Source organism: Arachis ipaensis, chromosome B07 (assembly GCF_000816755.2).
Source record: "Arachis ipaensis cultivar K30076 chromosome B07, Araip1.1, whole genome shotgun sequence".
Taxonomy (NCBI): Eukaryota; Viridiplantae; Streptophyta; class Magnoliopsida; order Fabales; family Fabaceae; genus Arachis; species Arachis ipaensis.
This window is the reverse complement of record NC_029791.2, coordinates 121666709-121678704: the sequence shown is the minus strand read 5'-3', so window position 1 is coordinate 121678704 and position 11996 is coordinate 121666709. Positions and strand designations below refer to the sequence as shown.

At 38.8% G+C, this 11996-nt stretch overlaps 1 protein-coding gene across 1 annotated transcript; it reads left to right on the top strand.

Annotated features, from left to right (window-relative positions):
• LOC107607879 (protein FAR1-RELATED SEQUENCE 12-like) lies at nucleotides 5586-6319 on the top strand. Its single transcript, XM_016309775.1, has 2 exons — nucleotides 5586-5642; nucleotides 6035-6319. The coding sequence occupies exons 1-2, from the start codon at nucleotides 5586-5588 to the stop codon at nucleotides 6317-6319; spliced, it is 342 nt and encodes a 113-aa protein (XP_016165261.1).

The following is an 11996-nucleotide window of genomic DNA, read 5'->3' as shown; positions in this document are numbered from 1 at the left end:
TCTAAAATTCTTTTTGGTTACATGATGAAATTCTAGCATCCCAGAATTCTTTATCAAATTTACTAATTTGTTTCCTTTAAAATTGAGATTTCAATTTTTGATATATTTGTTTGTTGTTCATTGTATCAAATTTTGGCTCTTCCTAACAATGATCAGCTCTTTCATTGTTATTATTGCTTAGCTTCTTCAAGTATAAATTAGATGTCTATTTTCACTCTTTTAACTTCTGTTGTCACACTATTACCTGTATTTGAAAATTCACAAAAGAATAGGAGAGGACAATAATTTGTATTTAAAAGATATCTTCCTACTACCGTCAGTTGTTTTTCCTAAATATACTCCACACAAAGTCATCATTGAATTTTTCTATCTCTTTTTTTCATGAAAAGTCTTCTCTCTAAACCTCTCCCTGTACTTTCTGTCTTTCTATAACAGCCAACATTATTAAGATTATCCCATTCAAACCAATGACATAATATTTCTTTCCGAACCTCTTTTCCATTGACTTCTTTATTCTAAAATATTCTTTCCTTACAATTTTAACCACCTTTTGATTGCACTATCCATCAAAAAAGACTTTAAGGTCATTCAGTCTATCTCAATTTATTCCACCTATTTGCATAGTTTTTGTCCACATCAAATCCACATAATTACAATAGATAAAGAGGGGATTTCTTCCTCAATAGCCTGCACATGTAACATAATGCTAGTCTCATTATGATTTATATATAGTATTCAAACTTACTAACCTTCATCTTCCAAGGATTGTACTCCAAACCATGATCAAAGATGTGTTTCAATTCAGCTACTTCCAGATTTTTCTCCAACGCCACATTAATAAGGGACTTAATTGAAAAGTTTTCATCTTTCGAAAAACACCATATCGCTTCATCCTAGATACCTGAAATTAAGAAAATATTTTGTAACAAGTAATACAATTTCTCACAGTGTTTATACTCCCACTCAAAAAGATGTCTTCACCGTTGTAAATTTCAACACCAAGATAAACCGTTTCAGAAACCACAATTTGCTATTATTTCAGTTTTGTTTGATGAAATTGCATAAAGTCTAGAAAATTTGTTTTTGATGCATAGTTCTCCCACCCATGTATCCTTCCAAAATCTTGTTTTACATCCATCCCCCACATACATTCTAACCCCTTTCCATGCAATATCCTTCAACCAGTTACATATTTTGAAACCTTTAACTATGTCACTCCAAGGCCTATTTGATTTAGGTTCTTCATTTTTTATGACAGAATTTGATATATCACTATCATTACACGATGCCACAATGCGCTTTCAAAGAGGCTTGTCCTCCGCTGAAAATCTCAACCACATTTGTATAGCAAATACGAGGGTGTGCTACTCACTGCTGTCGTCCAAGATGGTAATAACAACATTCTGCCTATAGCGTTTGCATTCATAGAGTATGAGTCTACCAAGTCATGATTATTTTCTCTCACAAATTTGAGATAGCACGTGACTCCCCAACATGGCCTTTTTATCATATCTGATAAATATCAAGCCATAGGTGTTGCCCTTAATGTATTCAATAGTGGTTGGCATCCTCCAACAACTCATTACGCTTATTATATTCATCACATGGCTTTCAACTTCCTGATCCGGTTTAAATCGGTAGAGGACAAGAGGTATCTTATCAATGCAGCGTATAGTTCAAACAAGGAGGAATACGAGTTGTATTTGGATGCCTTGAAAAGGTTATCAAAAAATATGTTGAAGACTTCGAGTGGGCTATGAAGTTTAGGAATGACCTATGACTCCAGCATTGTGCTAGAGGTCATAGGTATAGTCACATAAGCTTTCAAAACTTGAAAGAATTTAAAAAATGTGCAAACAAACTCTCCTAATTATTCAAATTCTTTCCAAATAAAATAAGAAGCATATCTCAACTTTACCTATATATATATAGGTGCGAACATATTGATCTCGGATGTTGAAAGTAGAAAATTTTCTGTACCACATCTCAAGTGTATACCACCTGAATACATGTTTATTATATATCTCGGATGCACCCATAATCCCTTAAAAAAATTATGTTTCTTATTCTGAGTGCATACCACCCGAATCTAGCTTTAATAAAAGCATAATTCCGGTGTCTAAAATGTAACACAATACACATAACAATAAGAATCCTGCTAGGGAGACAATGAGAAATCTTGACAATGTGTACAATGTACTAGTTATTTAGTCCAATAGGAATAAATAATAAAAATTCCTCCACAGATTATGCTAAATTCAAAAACTCGCATTCAATATTTCACATCAAATTTTAAATTTCAAATTTTCTAATTTTAAATTTTAAATTTTTAAAAAATCTAATTAATTATTTCAAAAAAATAACCATCCAAAATTCTAATTTACCAAAATATTTCACTCCAATTCCCTCTTCTTTTTCAACCGGCGGCCACCCCCACCTTCATCAATAATCATCCCACTTCATCTTCGCTGCTTGGCTTGCCACACGCCACTCACCTTTAGTAAAATAACCATCCACTTAAGAATAAAAATAATCATCTGCCTACCTAATGAATTGAACATAAAACATATTTTAATTATATATAACTAAACTCAATCCAGTCAAAATAATCATCTACATAAAATTTAAAATAACCATCCGCATACCTACTAAAATGAGCATCTTAAAACAGAAGAAGAAGGAGATGAATAAACAGAAGAAGAAACTATGATCATCCAACAATTTAATTTTTATTAAAAAAATGTATAAATTGACATATAAGTCTTATGATTTGATGTAACCATAAAATGAAAAAATGAAAAAGAAAGGAAAAAAAAGCTTGAACAGATGAGGAGAAGACGATGATAGTAGGTGTGAGGGGCCGTAACATCAATGCGACTGTGACCCGCCCAACGATCACAACTGGCTGACGAAGGAGGCAGGAGCCAGGCGGACACAAGGTGCGCACACCGCGCAAGTTACTGACGCGAAGACAGGCTAGCGCCGAAAGATTAGCACGCGCAATAGGTGAGCAGTGTAGGATCGGGGGCGACTGAAGCAGCTGCTGCCAGCGGGGGGAAGACGCGTGAGAAGGAGGTTGTACGCTGCAATTCTGAATGGCGCTGATGAAGGCTTCAGGTCACGCGGCCCGCGGCGGTGGATGTTGAGGGCTACAGTGGCTGGTGTCTGTGGCAGCGCGACAGATGAGAGAGGATGGAGAGGGAGAGAGAGAGAGGAAGAGGGAGACCGATTGGAGGTGTTCGTGACAGTTTGGAATTCTTATTTGCTTTGTATTTAAAATTGGAAATAATTTTATAATTAATTAATTTAATTATCATTTAATGTTAATTTCAAAAATACTCTCATTGTACACATTGTACATTAATTGTATTGGTTCCTCATACTTTCTCTAACAATAAATATTTTACATGTTGCACATTTCTATAAATAAAATATTTAATTAATTTAAATAAAAAAATTCTGATACAAAATCAATAATTAGAGATATGACGCATTGACGCCTATTGGTTCCAGACTATTCATTGAGAAGGCACACATACGTCAATCGTCATCAACTTCTTTTAATGCTTATACCGAAGTCCTGGGCAACTCACAAGCTAGTTGAAACAATAGGAAAGTTTTCACATGTACTAGCCACTTTATTGGTACTTCGGTAAACCAAGTACGGATTCGGTGAGCAGAAGATTTTTTGTCCTGTTCTGCTATGTGAAATGGCAAAAAAGTACATGGAAGGACATGATAAAAACGGCTGAGGGTAGTTCTTTTTGCAAGGCATGTGTGGGTATACAATGGGTGTAGAGCTAAGCCAGCCATATAAGTACGTGAAAACTTTTCTTTGTTGGATCCTCGACTTGATGGGCTTTTACAAAAGTATCTTTACAACGTTAAAGAAAAAAACATGAACGAATAAGCTTCTTAACTTAATTATACAAGGCTAGTGAATAAGGAATTGTCAAAAAAAAAATGCAATAAACAACAAACAGAATAATCAAACAACACACAAAAAATAAAATAAAAGATATTGTAAATTTTTAAACGGTGTCGTTTTCAGGTAAAACAACCCCCTAAAACCAGAAACCAGCCTGCCGTCCCCACTGTGTGCCCTAATGTAATGGTGATTAATCAAACCCAAGCCAAACCTAGTCGCTCGTATCTTTCCCGCGACTCTCTCCGTGAAGCACAGTTTCTGTCGGTGGCCATCATAACCAATCTTTGTGGTCTCAGTGTCGCGGTCTTGTAATTGGTTGTGTGCAGTGTTGCCACCGTATCGCACGCGGCATCGCTCTTTCCCCGCGGTCGTCGTAGCCGCGGGCGGAATAATCCAGTCCTAGAGCTGGTCCTCGTCGCCGATGTATGTGTTGCCACTGTTCGCACTCACACGGACGCCTTCGATGTGGTCGTCCTCGCCAGCAGATGAGGTAGCAGGTCCCTGTGCCGGTCGTCGTTGTCGTCTTCCTACTTGGAGCCTGGCCGTTTGAGAAGCTGGTACCTGATTTGGTGAGTTGCAACAAATTTTTCTGTTTTTGAAATTTGTTGCCGTAATTCATATTACATAACTGTAGTTTGTTTTTGTGGCTGAAAGTTGAATTTGCTAGTGAATGTTAAATTTGTTGAAGAAATTTGTTTCTGATTAATGATCGTCACTAAACATTGTATTTGGTGCTGTATTGCTGCAATTATCACTTAGGGTACTTGTGAATTTGTTGCTGTGTTACTAAGTAATGAGTTGGATAAATTTTTTTTCTGAAAATCATCACTAACTTGAAGTTTTTATGATAATTGCACCTTGAATTTGGGAATCTATCTTGCTGAAAGAATCACGTTGCTAAATTATTTTTGCTGATAAAAACTATCAAAGTTAAATTTGTTGTTGAAAATAATCAATGAGATGAATTTGTTGCTTAACAATAGATTTGAATTTGGTTTTTAGTCAGTTTGTTCGGGTGTGTTTAGTTTAGCATGGGGAAGAGAGAAGCGCGTTTGAATCTCATGAAAGCGTCATCGTTATATTTGGTAATTCTTCTTTTGCGGAAGTGATTAGCTTCTGCGTTCACGTTCACGTTAGCTTGTTACTGTTGGGAAATTAGGTGAGAAAATTACATTTTCTACCAGGGTAGTGGTAGATCTTGGAAAATTTTGTTTAGGGAGCCTAAAATTTTAACATAAATTAGAACAACATCTTTTGTTTAGAACAACATCGTTTAGTATTTTTTTAATATAAATAATTAAATTATCCATAAAAAAGTTTTTTTTTCATCTTATTCCTTAAAAATTTCATGAAACATAAAATAAAATTTAAAAAGTAAATCGATTATTGTAATAATTATGATGATGATGAACTGTTCTAGTTAGTGCAATAGTCCATCATGTTAAATTTGAAAAATTATTCAGTGAATGATTGAAGAGTTGAATGTAGGTGCCTTTAAATTGTAATCTACGACTTTTTGGCAAACGAGCTTGTTATATTATCTGTAGTACTTTTTAATAAGATTTTGTAAGAGACGTGTATGCGGGCAAAAGGTATGAATAGAGGTAGAAGAGGAATGGCATGTTGCAGAGACGATGTACAGGAATGAGGCGAGTGGATGGTGACCAACAGGGATCATTGGACTGACCTCGAGGCTATGGGTTTCGAAGAACAGGTACTTAGTTTGTGGTTCAAGGAAATTTTTTTTCTCAGCTCCCCTTCTCCTGTAAACACTCTGTCTTTCCAGCTCATCTGTCTTATACTTTCAAGTATGATAGACATGCATGCATTTAATTAATGTGCTAATTACAAATAATAGATAAAATAAAAGATATATATTAAAATCAAATCCATGGAATACATGGCACATGATAAATATATATAACAAAGATAAGATAATCATAATAAGTAGTGAATTAATACTCGCCAATGTATTTATTAATGTAAAGTTACGTTTATTAAATATATAAATAGTAATACACGGGAATGGTTGTGGAGTTAAGTTTGTTGCTGTGGGCTATGGGCTGTAGGATTCATTGGTTATGCTTGTTTTGGGTGCATTTGCAGGAAGGTGTGTATGACACGAGGATTGAAGCTGAAGAAACTATAGCTGAATATGAAGGCAAGGAAGATCCGATTTTTCATGAATTGAAAGGGATGGAAGGTCTCCAAGTAGAAGATATCCTTCAAATGGAGTTTTGTACTCCTGAAGAAGCACGGTATTTTTATAACAGCTATAGCCGATTGAAGGGATTTTTCACGAGGCAGGGGAAAAAGGTAACGAACAAGGCAGGAGAGATCATTAGGTATACATTCGTGTGCAACAGGCAAGGGTTTCGTGATAAGAAATAGTTGGAGATGGCTGATCGAAAGAGGGAGCACAAGGTAGTGACTCGTTGTGGCTGCTTAGCTGAGATGAGAATTAAGCGAAAAGATGGTAGTGACAAGTGGTACGTCTCTCGGTTTTTGGACAACCATAACCATGAGCTTGTAGCTGGGAAGTATGTCGACTATTTGAGGTCGCACAGGGGGCTATCTGATGTTGAAATTTCTCATCTGACTAGCTTGAGGGAGGTGGGTATAAGCATACCAAAAATATATCAGTCATTTGCAGCACAGGTTGGCAGTTTTAACCTTGTCAGGTTCACTAAGCAAGACATGTATAACGAGGTTTGAAAGCAAAGAAGCTTGCAGAATGGGGATGTTAATGCAGCAGTTCGCTGTTTGGAAGGTGTAGCTCATGTGGATAACAGGATGTACTGGAGGTATAGGCTGGGGGAGGACAACAATATGTGCGACCTGTTCTGGAGCGATGGCTGTAGTCAGCTGGATTATGGAATTTTTGGTGATGTTCTTGCATTTAATGCCACATATGGTCGAAACAAGTATAATCTCCCTGTGGTTGTGTTTTCAAGAGTGAACCACCACAATCAAACCTGTGTTTTGGGGCGGCAATAGTATCGTGCAAAACACAAGACTCCTACATTTGGGTGTTAGAAAAGTTTCTGGAAAGCATGGAAGGAAAACCCCTAAATGAGGATGAGCTTGATTTTCGTTCCTCGTATGGGACCCCAATGTTACAAACTGAATTTGTCGAGCTTGAGAAGTCGGGTTGGACAAAGTACACCCGTGAAATATTCTTTAGATATCGGGGATCTCTTAGGAGATGTGTTTGGGTTAAGATTCGCCACTGCGATATTAGTGACAGCGGGGAACTGTACATCCTTCAAAAATATAAAAGGCCCGAGCGAACCTAGGAGGTTAGGTGGGAGAGGGCAAGTAATAAATTCAGTTGTGATTGCATGCGAATGGAATCATTTGGTCTACCATGTGTGCACATTGTAGCTGTTTTGGTTCGGATGGACATCACATCCCTTGCCGACACGCTGGTTCTCCGTAGATGGTCGAAGACCGCAAAGTTGCATTATGGAATTGTGGGAAGTTTGGCTGACCCGAACAACTACACAACTACATACAGAACAAGATTAGGCACATTTGCTCAGTTATGCACAAGACTTGGTCGGGTAGCATGTTTCAGCGATGAGGACTTCAAGGATTACTCAAAGAATATACTCAATGATGCCCTCCGGCTAGAGATGAAGCACCGGCTAAGAACAGCGGAGGAAATCGTTGTTTTCGTGTCTGATGTTGGCATGAAGGACCCCATTCGTGTGAGAACTAAGGGCACCGAAGGATGACTTGGTCACCGAAGGACTCGATGCCCAAATGGGACGCCTCAGGGTACGCAGCGAGGGCAGCAATGCTCAAGTGGCCGAAGAAAACATCAACGCGTTGAGGTTAGACTGACTTTACAGCTCCGTTTCAATTATTTGTAGTATTTTTTGTTGCCATATAATATACTCGCACCATGTAAGCCTGTCATGCAACCATTCAATAACAAAAAATCACATGTGGCTTTATATACTTGTGCCCTTTACGGTTGTCTGGGTCTGATTTACTTATTTTGTTCCTTTTTACCTACAGCAGGCCGAGCAGAGCCATCCGGATGGCGAAGATGCCTCCCCCCTGAGTCAGTTTTGATGGAATCGGGAAATCATGTGGTCCCCCAAGCAGATCAATGCGCTTTGATATGGATTCTGGCAACTACGCATGTGGTCTTGTGTGATTTTATATTTTGTCTTGCAGCTAGAGCTAATCTTATTCTAAGAGATATTGATGTCTGTGTTATATGTACATATATTAGTATTTTGAGTTTAATTCCTTTTTATGGTTGAAAGTGGAGTTTTTGTTACAAGACATTTCAATTAATGTTGCCAAGGTGTGTGTGAAGTGTGTTTCTTTATTTTTGTTGTGATTCTTTTTTCCGTTGCAGCCATAGTGTTTTATTTTTGTCATGCATCCATGGTGTTTATTCATGACACGTTTATTTTTGTTGATGAGGTTTGTGGGTCTGAATCAATTTTTCTATGATAGTCCATGTTAACAGTGGCCCATTGCCATGAGATTTTTTGCATTCCACTAATTTTAGAAAAAATTGTTATTAGTCCACGACCAATAGAAACATGAAGCAGTCAGAGAAATCTAGTGACTCACACCACTAAAGCAAGACATATTTGCTCACCACCATGCATTAACAATACAAATTAAAGGGAGACTTGCATGTGCTATCCACAATGCTCCAGGGGTTGAGAATCCAAGTTCATATCAGGATTCGTTTTATTTAGTATTCGGTGATTTACGGCCACGTGTGGCATAACACATAGTGACGCTAACATAAAAATCCTTTCATGATGAACTCATGCCACGAGCAATGATTACGTGTTGCCGTACTAATACATGCATGTTTTGTGTAAGCCATTAGTAAATCCTACTAATATAAAGTTGTTTAACTATGTGAGTCAATTTTGATACCTTCAGACATATGCAAATCACTAGAGTTGGGACACACATACATTAACAGATCCATAGCTAGGGGACTACCATTGCAGAAGCAACTTTAATAATTGTAACATTCAAAAGGATGGCCATACATATAATCAACAGGTTGGTGTATGGATAGTGTGCTCCCCCCACTACACGAAGGACCACTCTTGTCCACATTGAACCACACAAGCTAAACAAAAGATAACTGACTAATCCTACTATCACCTAGCAGATTTATTTAGGTGCTCAAAGTAGCATGCTTTAGACTTCTAAAGCAACATATACTGACTATTGCATTCAGCGGATGACAACCACCGACGCTTTAGTTCTCCAAAAGTGTTGCTTCAACGTTCGGATAGATTAGTCCTGGACACAGAGGAGAGTGCGCCAAAGACCCGCCGCATTAGACTCGACAGCCTTCTTCTTCTGATTCCACTCCGACATGACGATAGTTGTGGCGGTTTTCATCCAAACTTTTCCAATGAAGGCACCACACAGCCACATCTCCACTGCATGCGCAAATTATAGTAACATTAGTCTTACCAATTGTGGTTGGATTATCGAAAGAAATATATATGGCATAAAAATAGTTTGAAATAGGCCATACCTGTTGTGTATAGTTGGGGCATTCTTTGGATATTCAATTGGTCCCCACATTGTTGGGTCTAGGACAATATGGGTGAAACTATCGACATTCTGCTCTTGACTAAAAATTTGGGAGAGTGTGATCATCTGCAAAGAGGAAAACACACAATCATTTGCAACTAAAACAGGACTCTTGTTATCATATCACTGAATTATGAGTCACGGTTAAATGGTTCAATAGGGACTAACAATGGTGCGCATGTTGCGCTCCCTTCTCTCAACTGTCTCATCAGATTTGGTAACATCGAGACAATAAACTTTGCCTTCTTTGACATCCAGGACCATTATGTACCAAGAGTTAGGGACCTCATATATGGGAACGATGACCTATAATAACAGCATGGCACTATCATTAACTTGCATAGAACAACGCATCGGGAGACAAGCATAGGTTGATGAGCCATTATGAATTATATAAAAAATCCAAAATACCTTATCCAGTTGAGTGGTTGCTGGCATCCAGCAGCACAAGTATGCCTTGACAATGACATCAAGTGGTTTCAAGCAAAGAACATCATCAGCAAAAGGGGATGGAAGGAGCCAAACTCTTGGGGGGTTTCTCGGGTAGCTTTCAATGAAGCCATCATGACAATGATGTTCACAATCTGTGTCAATGTAAGAGTAAACACAAGCACGTGAGAAAAGAATGTAGTGGTTCAGAAACAAGAGATTAATAAATGTACACAAGCTTCATGCATCTAGGTGAGGTGAATGTTTAGGACACAGGGAATGTAGCTGTCCCGTTGGGACTTCCAGCTCGTAGAACTTGAACAGAATTTTCCTGTGAGTATAGGTACATGTGTTCAGTAACGAGTCCACAAATGAAACACTAATTTGTTACGAAATAGCCATTAACACTGTGTATGAAAGTAAGTTTGTACCCATAGTTATCTGTCTTTCCAAATATATATGCAGCGATACAGCACTCCTCCATTGTGAGTTCCATGTCATTAGTCGGATCAAAAACCATCTCGAACAATTACAAGGTTTAGGGAAAGCGGTTAGGAGGTTACTTTTTGGCAAAAATCAAAACGATTTATAGGTGAATCCATGTGAAGTTGGTTTACCGTGGGAATCAGGAAGACAGGGGAGTCAGCTCTAGAGATTAGGCCAGGGCGCCGGATTCCTTTTCCACTTGCTCTCCTTACCGGAGTGGTGCTATCAGTTCTGGGAAGAGCTGACATGTTAGGTGGGGTGGGAACGACCACGTTGGGGTCAGAGCACACTTTGACTATCTCTGATGGCTCTATCTTTGCATGTTTCGTAGCTCGAGCCGGCATCGGCGATAACGAAAACAGTTCAGATACCAAGCTTGTGCAATCAAGCTGGTCAGAGTTGGGTAGCTCATTAAAAGCCTGCATTATCTGCATGCCCAGTATTACAAAAAGTCTATATCAATCTTACAATATCTATGTCTATCGTTGGTTTACAGGTATACACTAAGGTGTAATGCAAAATAATTTACTACGTACCTTTTCCGTGGAGTTCCGAACTGGGACATGGCTCCCAATGCTACCGCCAAGGGACAATTTTGGAGTTCCAGATGACCAATGCAGCAACGGCCTCATCGGCAAGCAAATAGAAGGCACTAATGGAACTGGCCTTAGCGTTGAGAGTGACTCGTCAATGATGACATCATCATCGTATCCTGGTGAGTTGGAAACAATGACATCCCACATATAACCAGGGCCATCTTCGACCTTACCCATGCCTTTATCTCCAGGGTTGATCTGATGGGTGTACGATTGAACCTTCAAATCAGTTTGGACTCTCGTAGAAGGTACTCTACGAGCTCCAACGGACGCTTGAACTGTGCCTGCAACATTCCAAAATCCAGTACTAGCCCCTCCTGTGTTGGGCATATGTGACGGCACAACTTGGTCCCTTCCATTAGTTGTAGCCTTCCTTTCAACCATCCTTTGGACTTGACTAACATCAGCAACCAAGCCAGCTATTGGCTTTTGCATCTCTTCCAGACGCTCGTCAAGGACCACTGACCTAGCCTCGATCCTCTACAAAAGTAACTTCAATGCCAGACGAACCAGATTACATAAATGACGTATCAAAGGTAACATGGCATGTGACTCTAATAGTTTCTTGGTTGTTAATTGGAAAGTTAGTTTACAACCCTAAACTAATGAAACATTTCTGAAAAAAATAAAGGAACTTTTAGAGTTACTAACCTCCACCATTGCCAAAATCATGCGGAGCATCTCATTGTGAGCATCATCGGAATCGACATTGTCCTTTTGAATAGCCTTATCAGCTGCATGGGCCGACTATGTCGCAACATAGCGCAAGAAACCACGGCTAGTCAAAGGTCAATCAAGGCCACTATTGAAAAAAAATGAAAGAGCCCATAGAGGAGAGAAACTCACCATGTCTGTTGCAAGCTCCAGATTGATGTTCTTGGTATGTGCGTCCCCAGCGGTGTGCTTGCAGGAGGGAGTCAGAGGGGACGACACAAGTCTGCGCACCAAATACGTGTCATTAGTCCAAA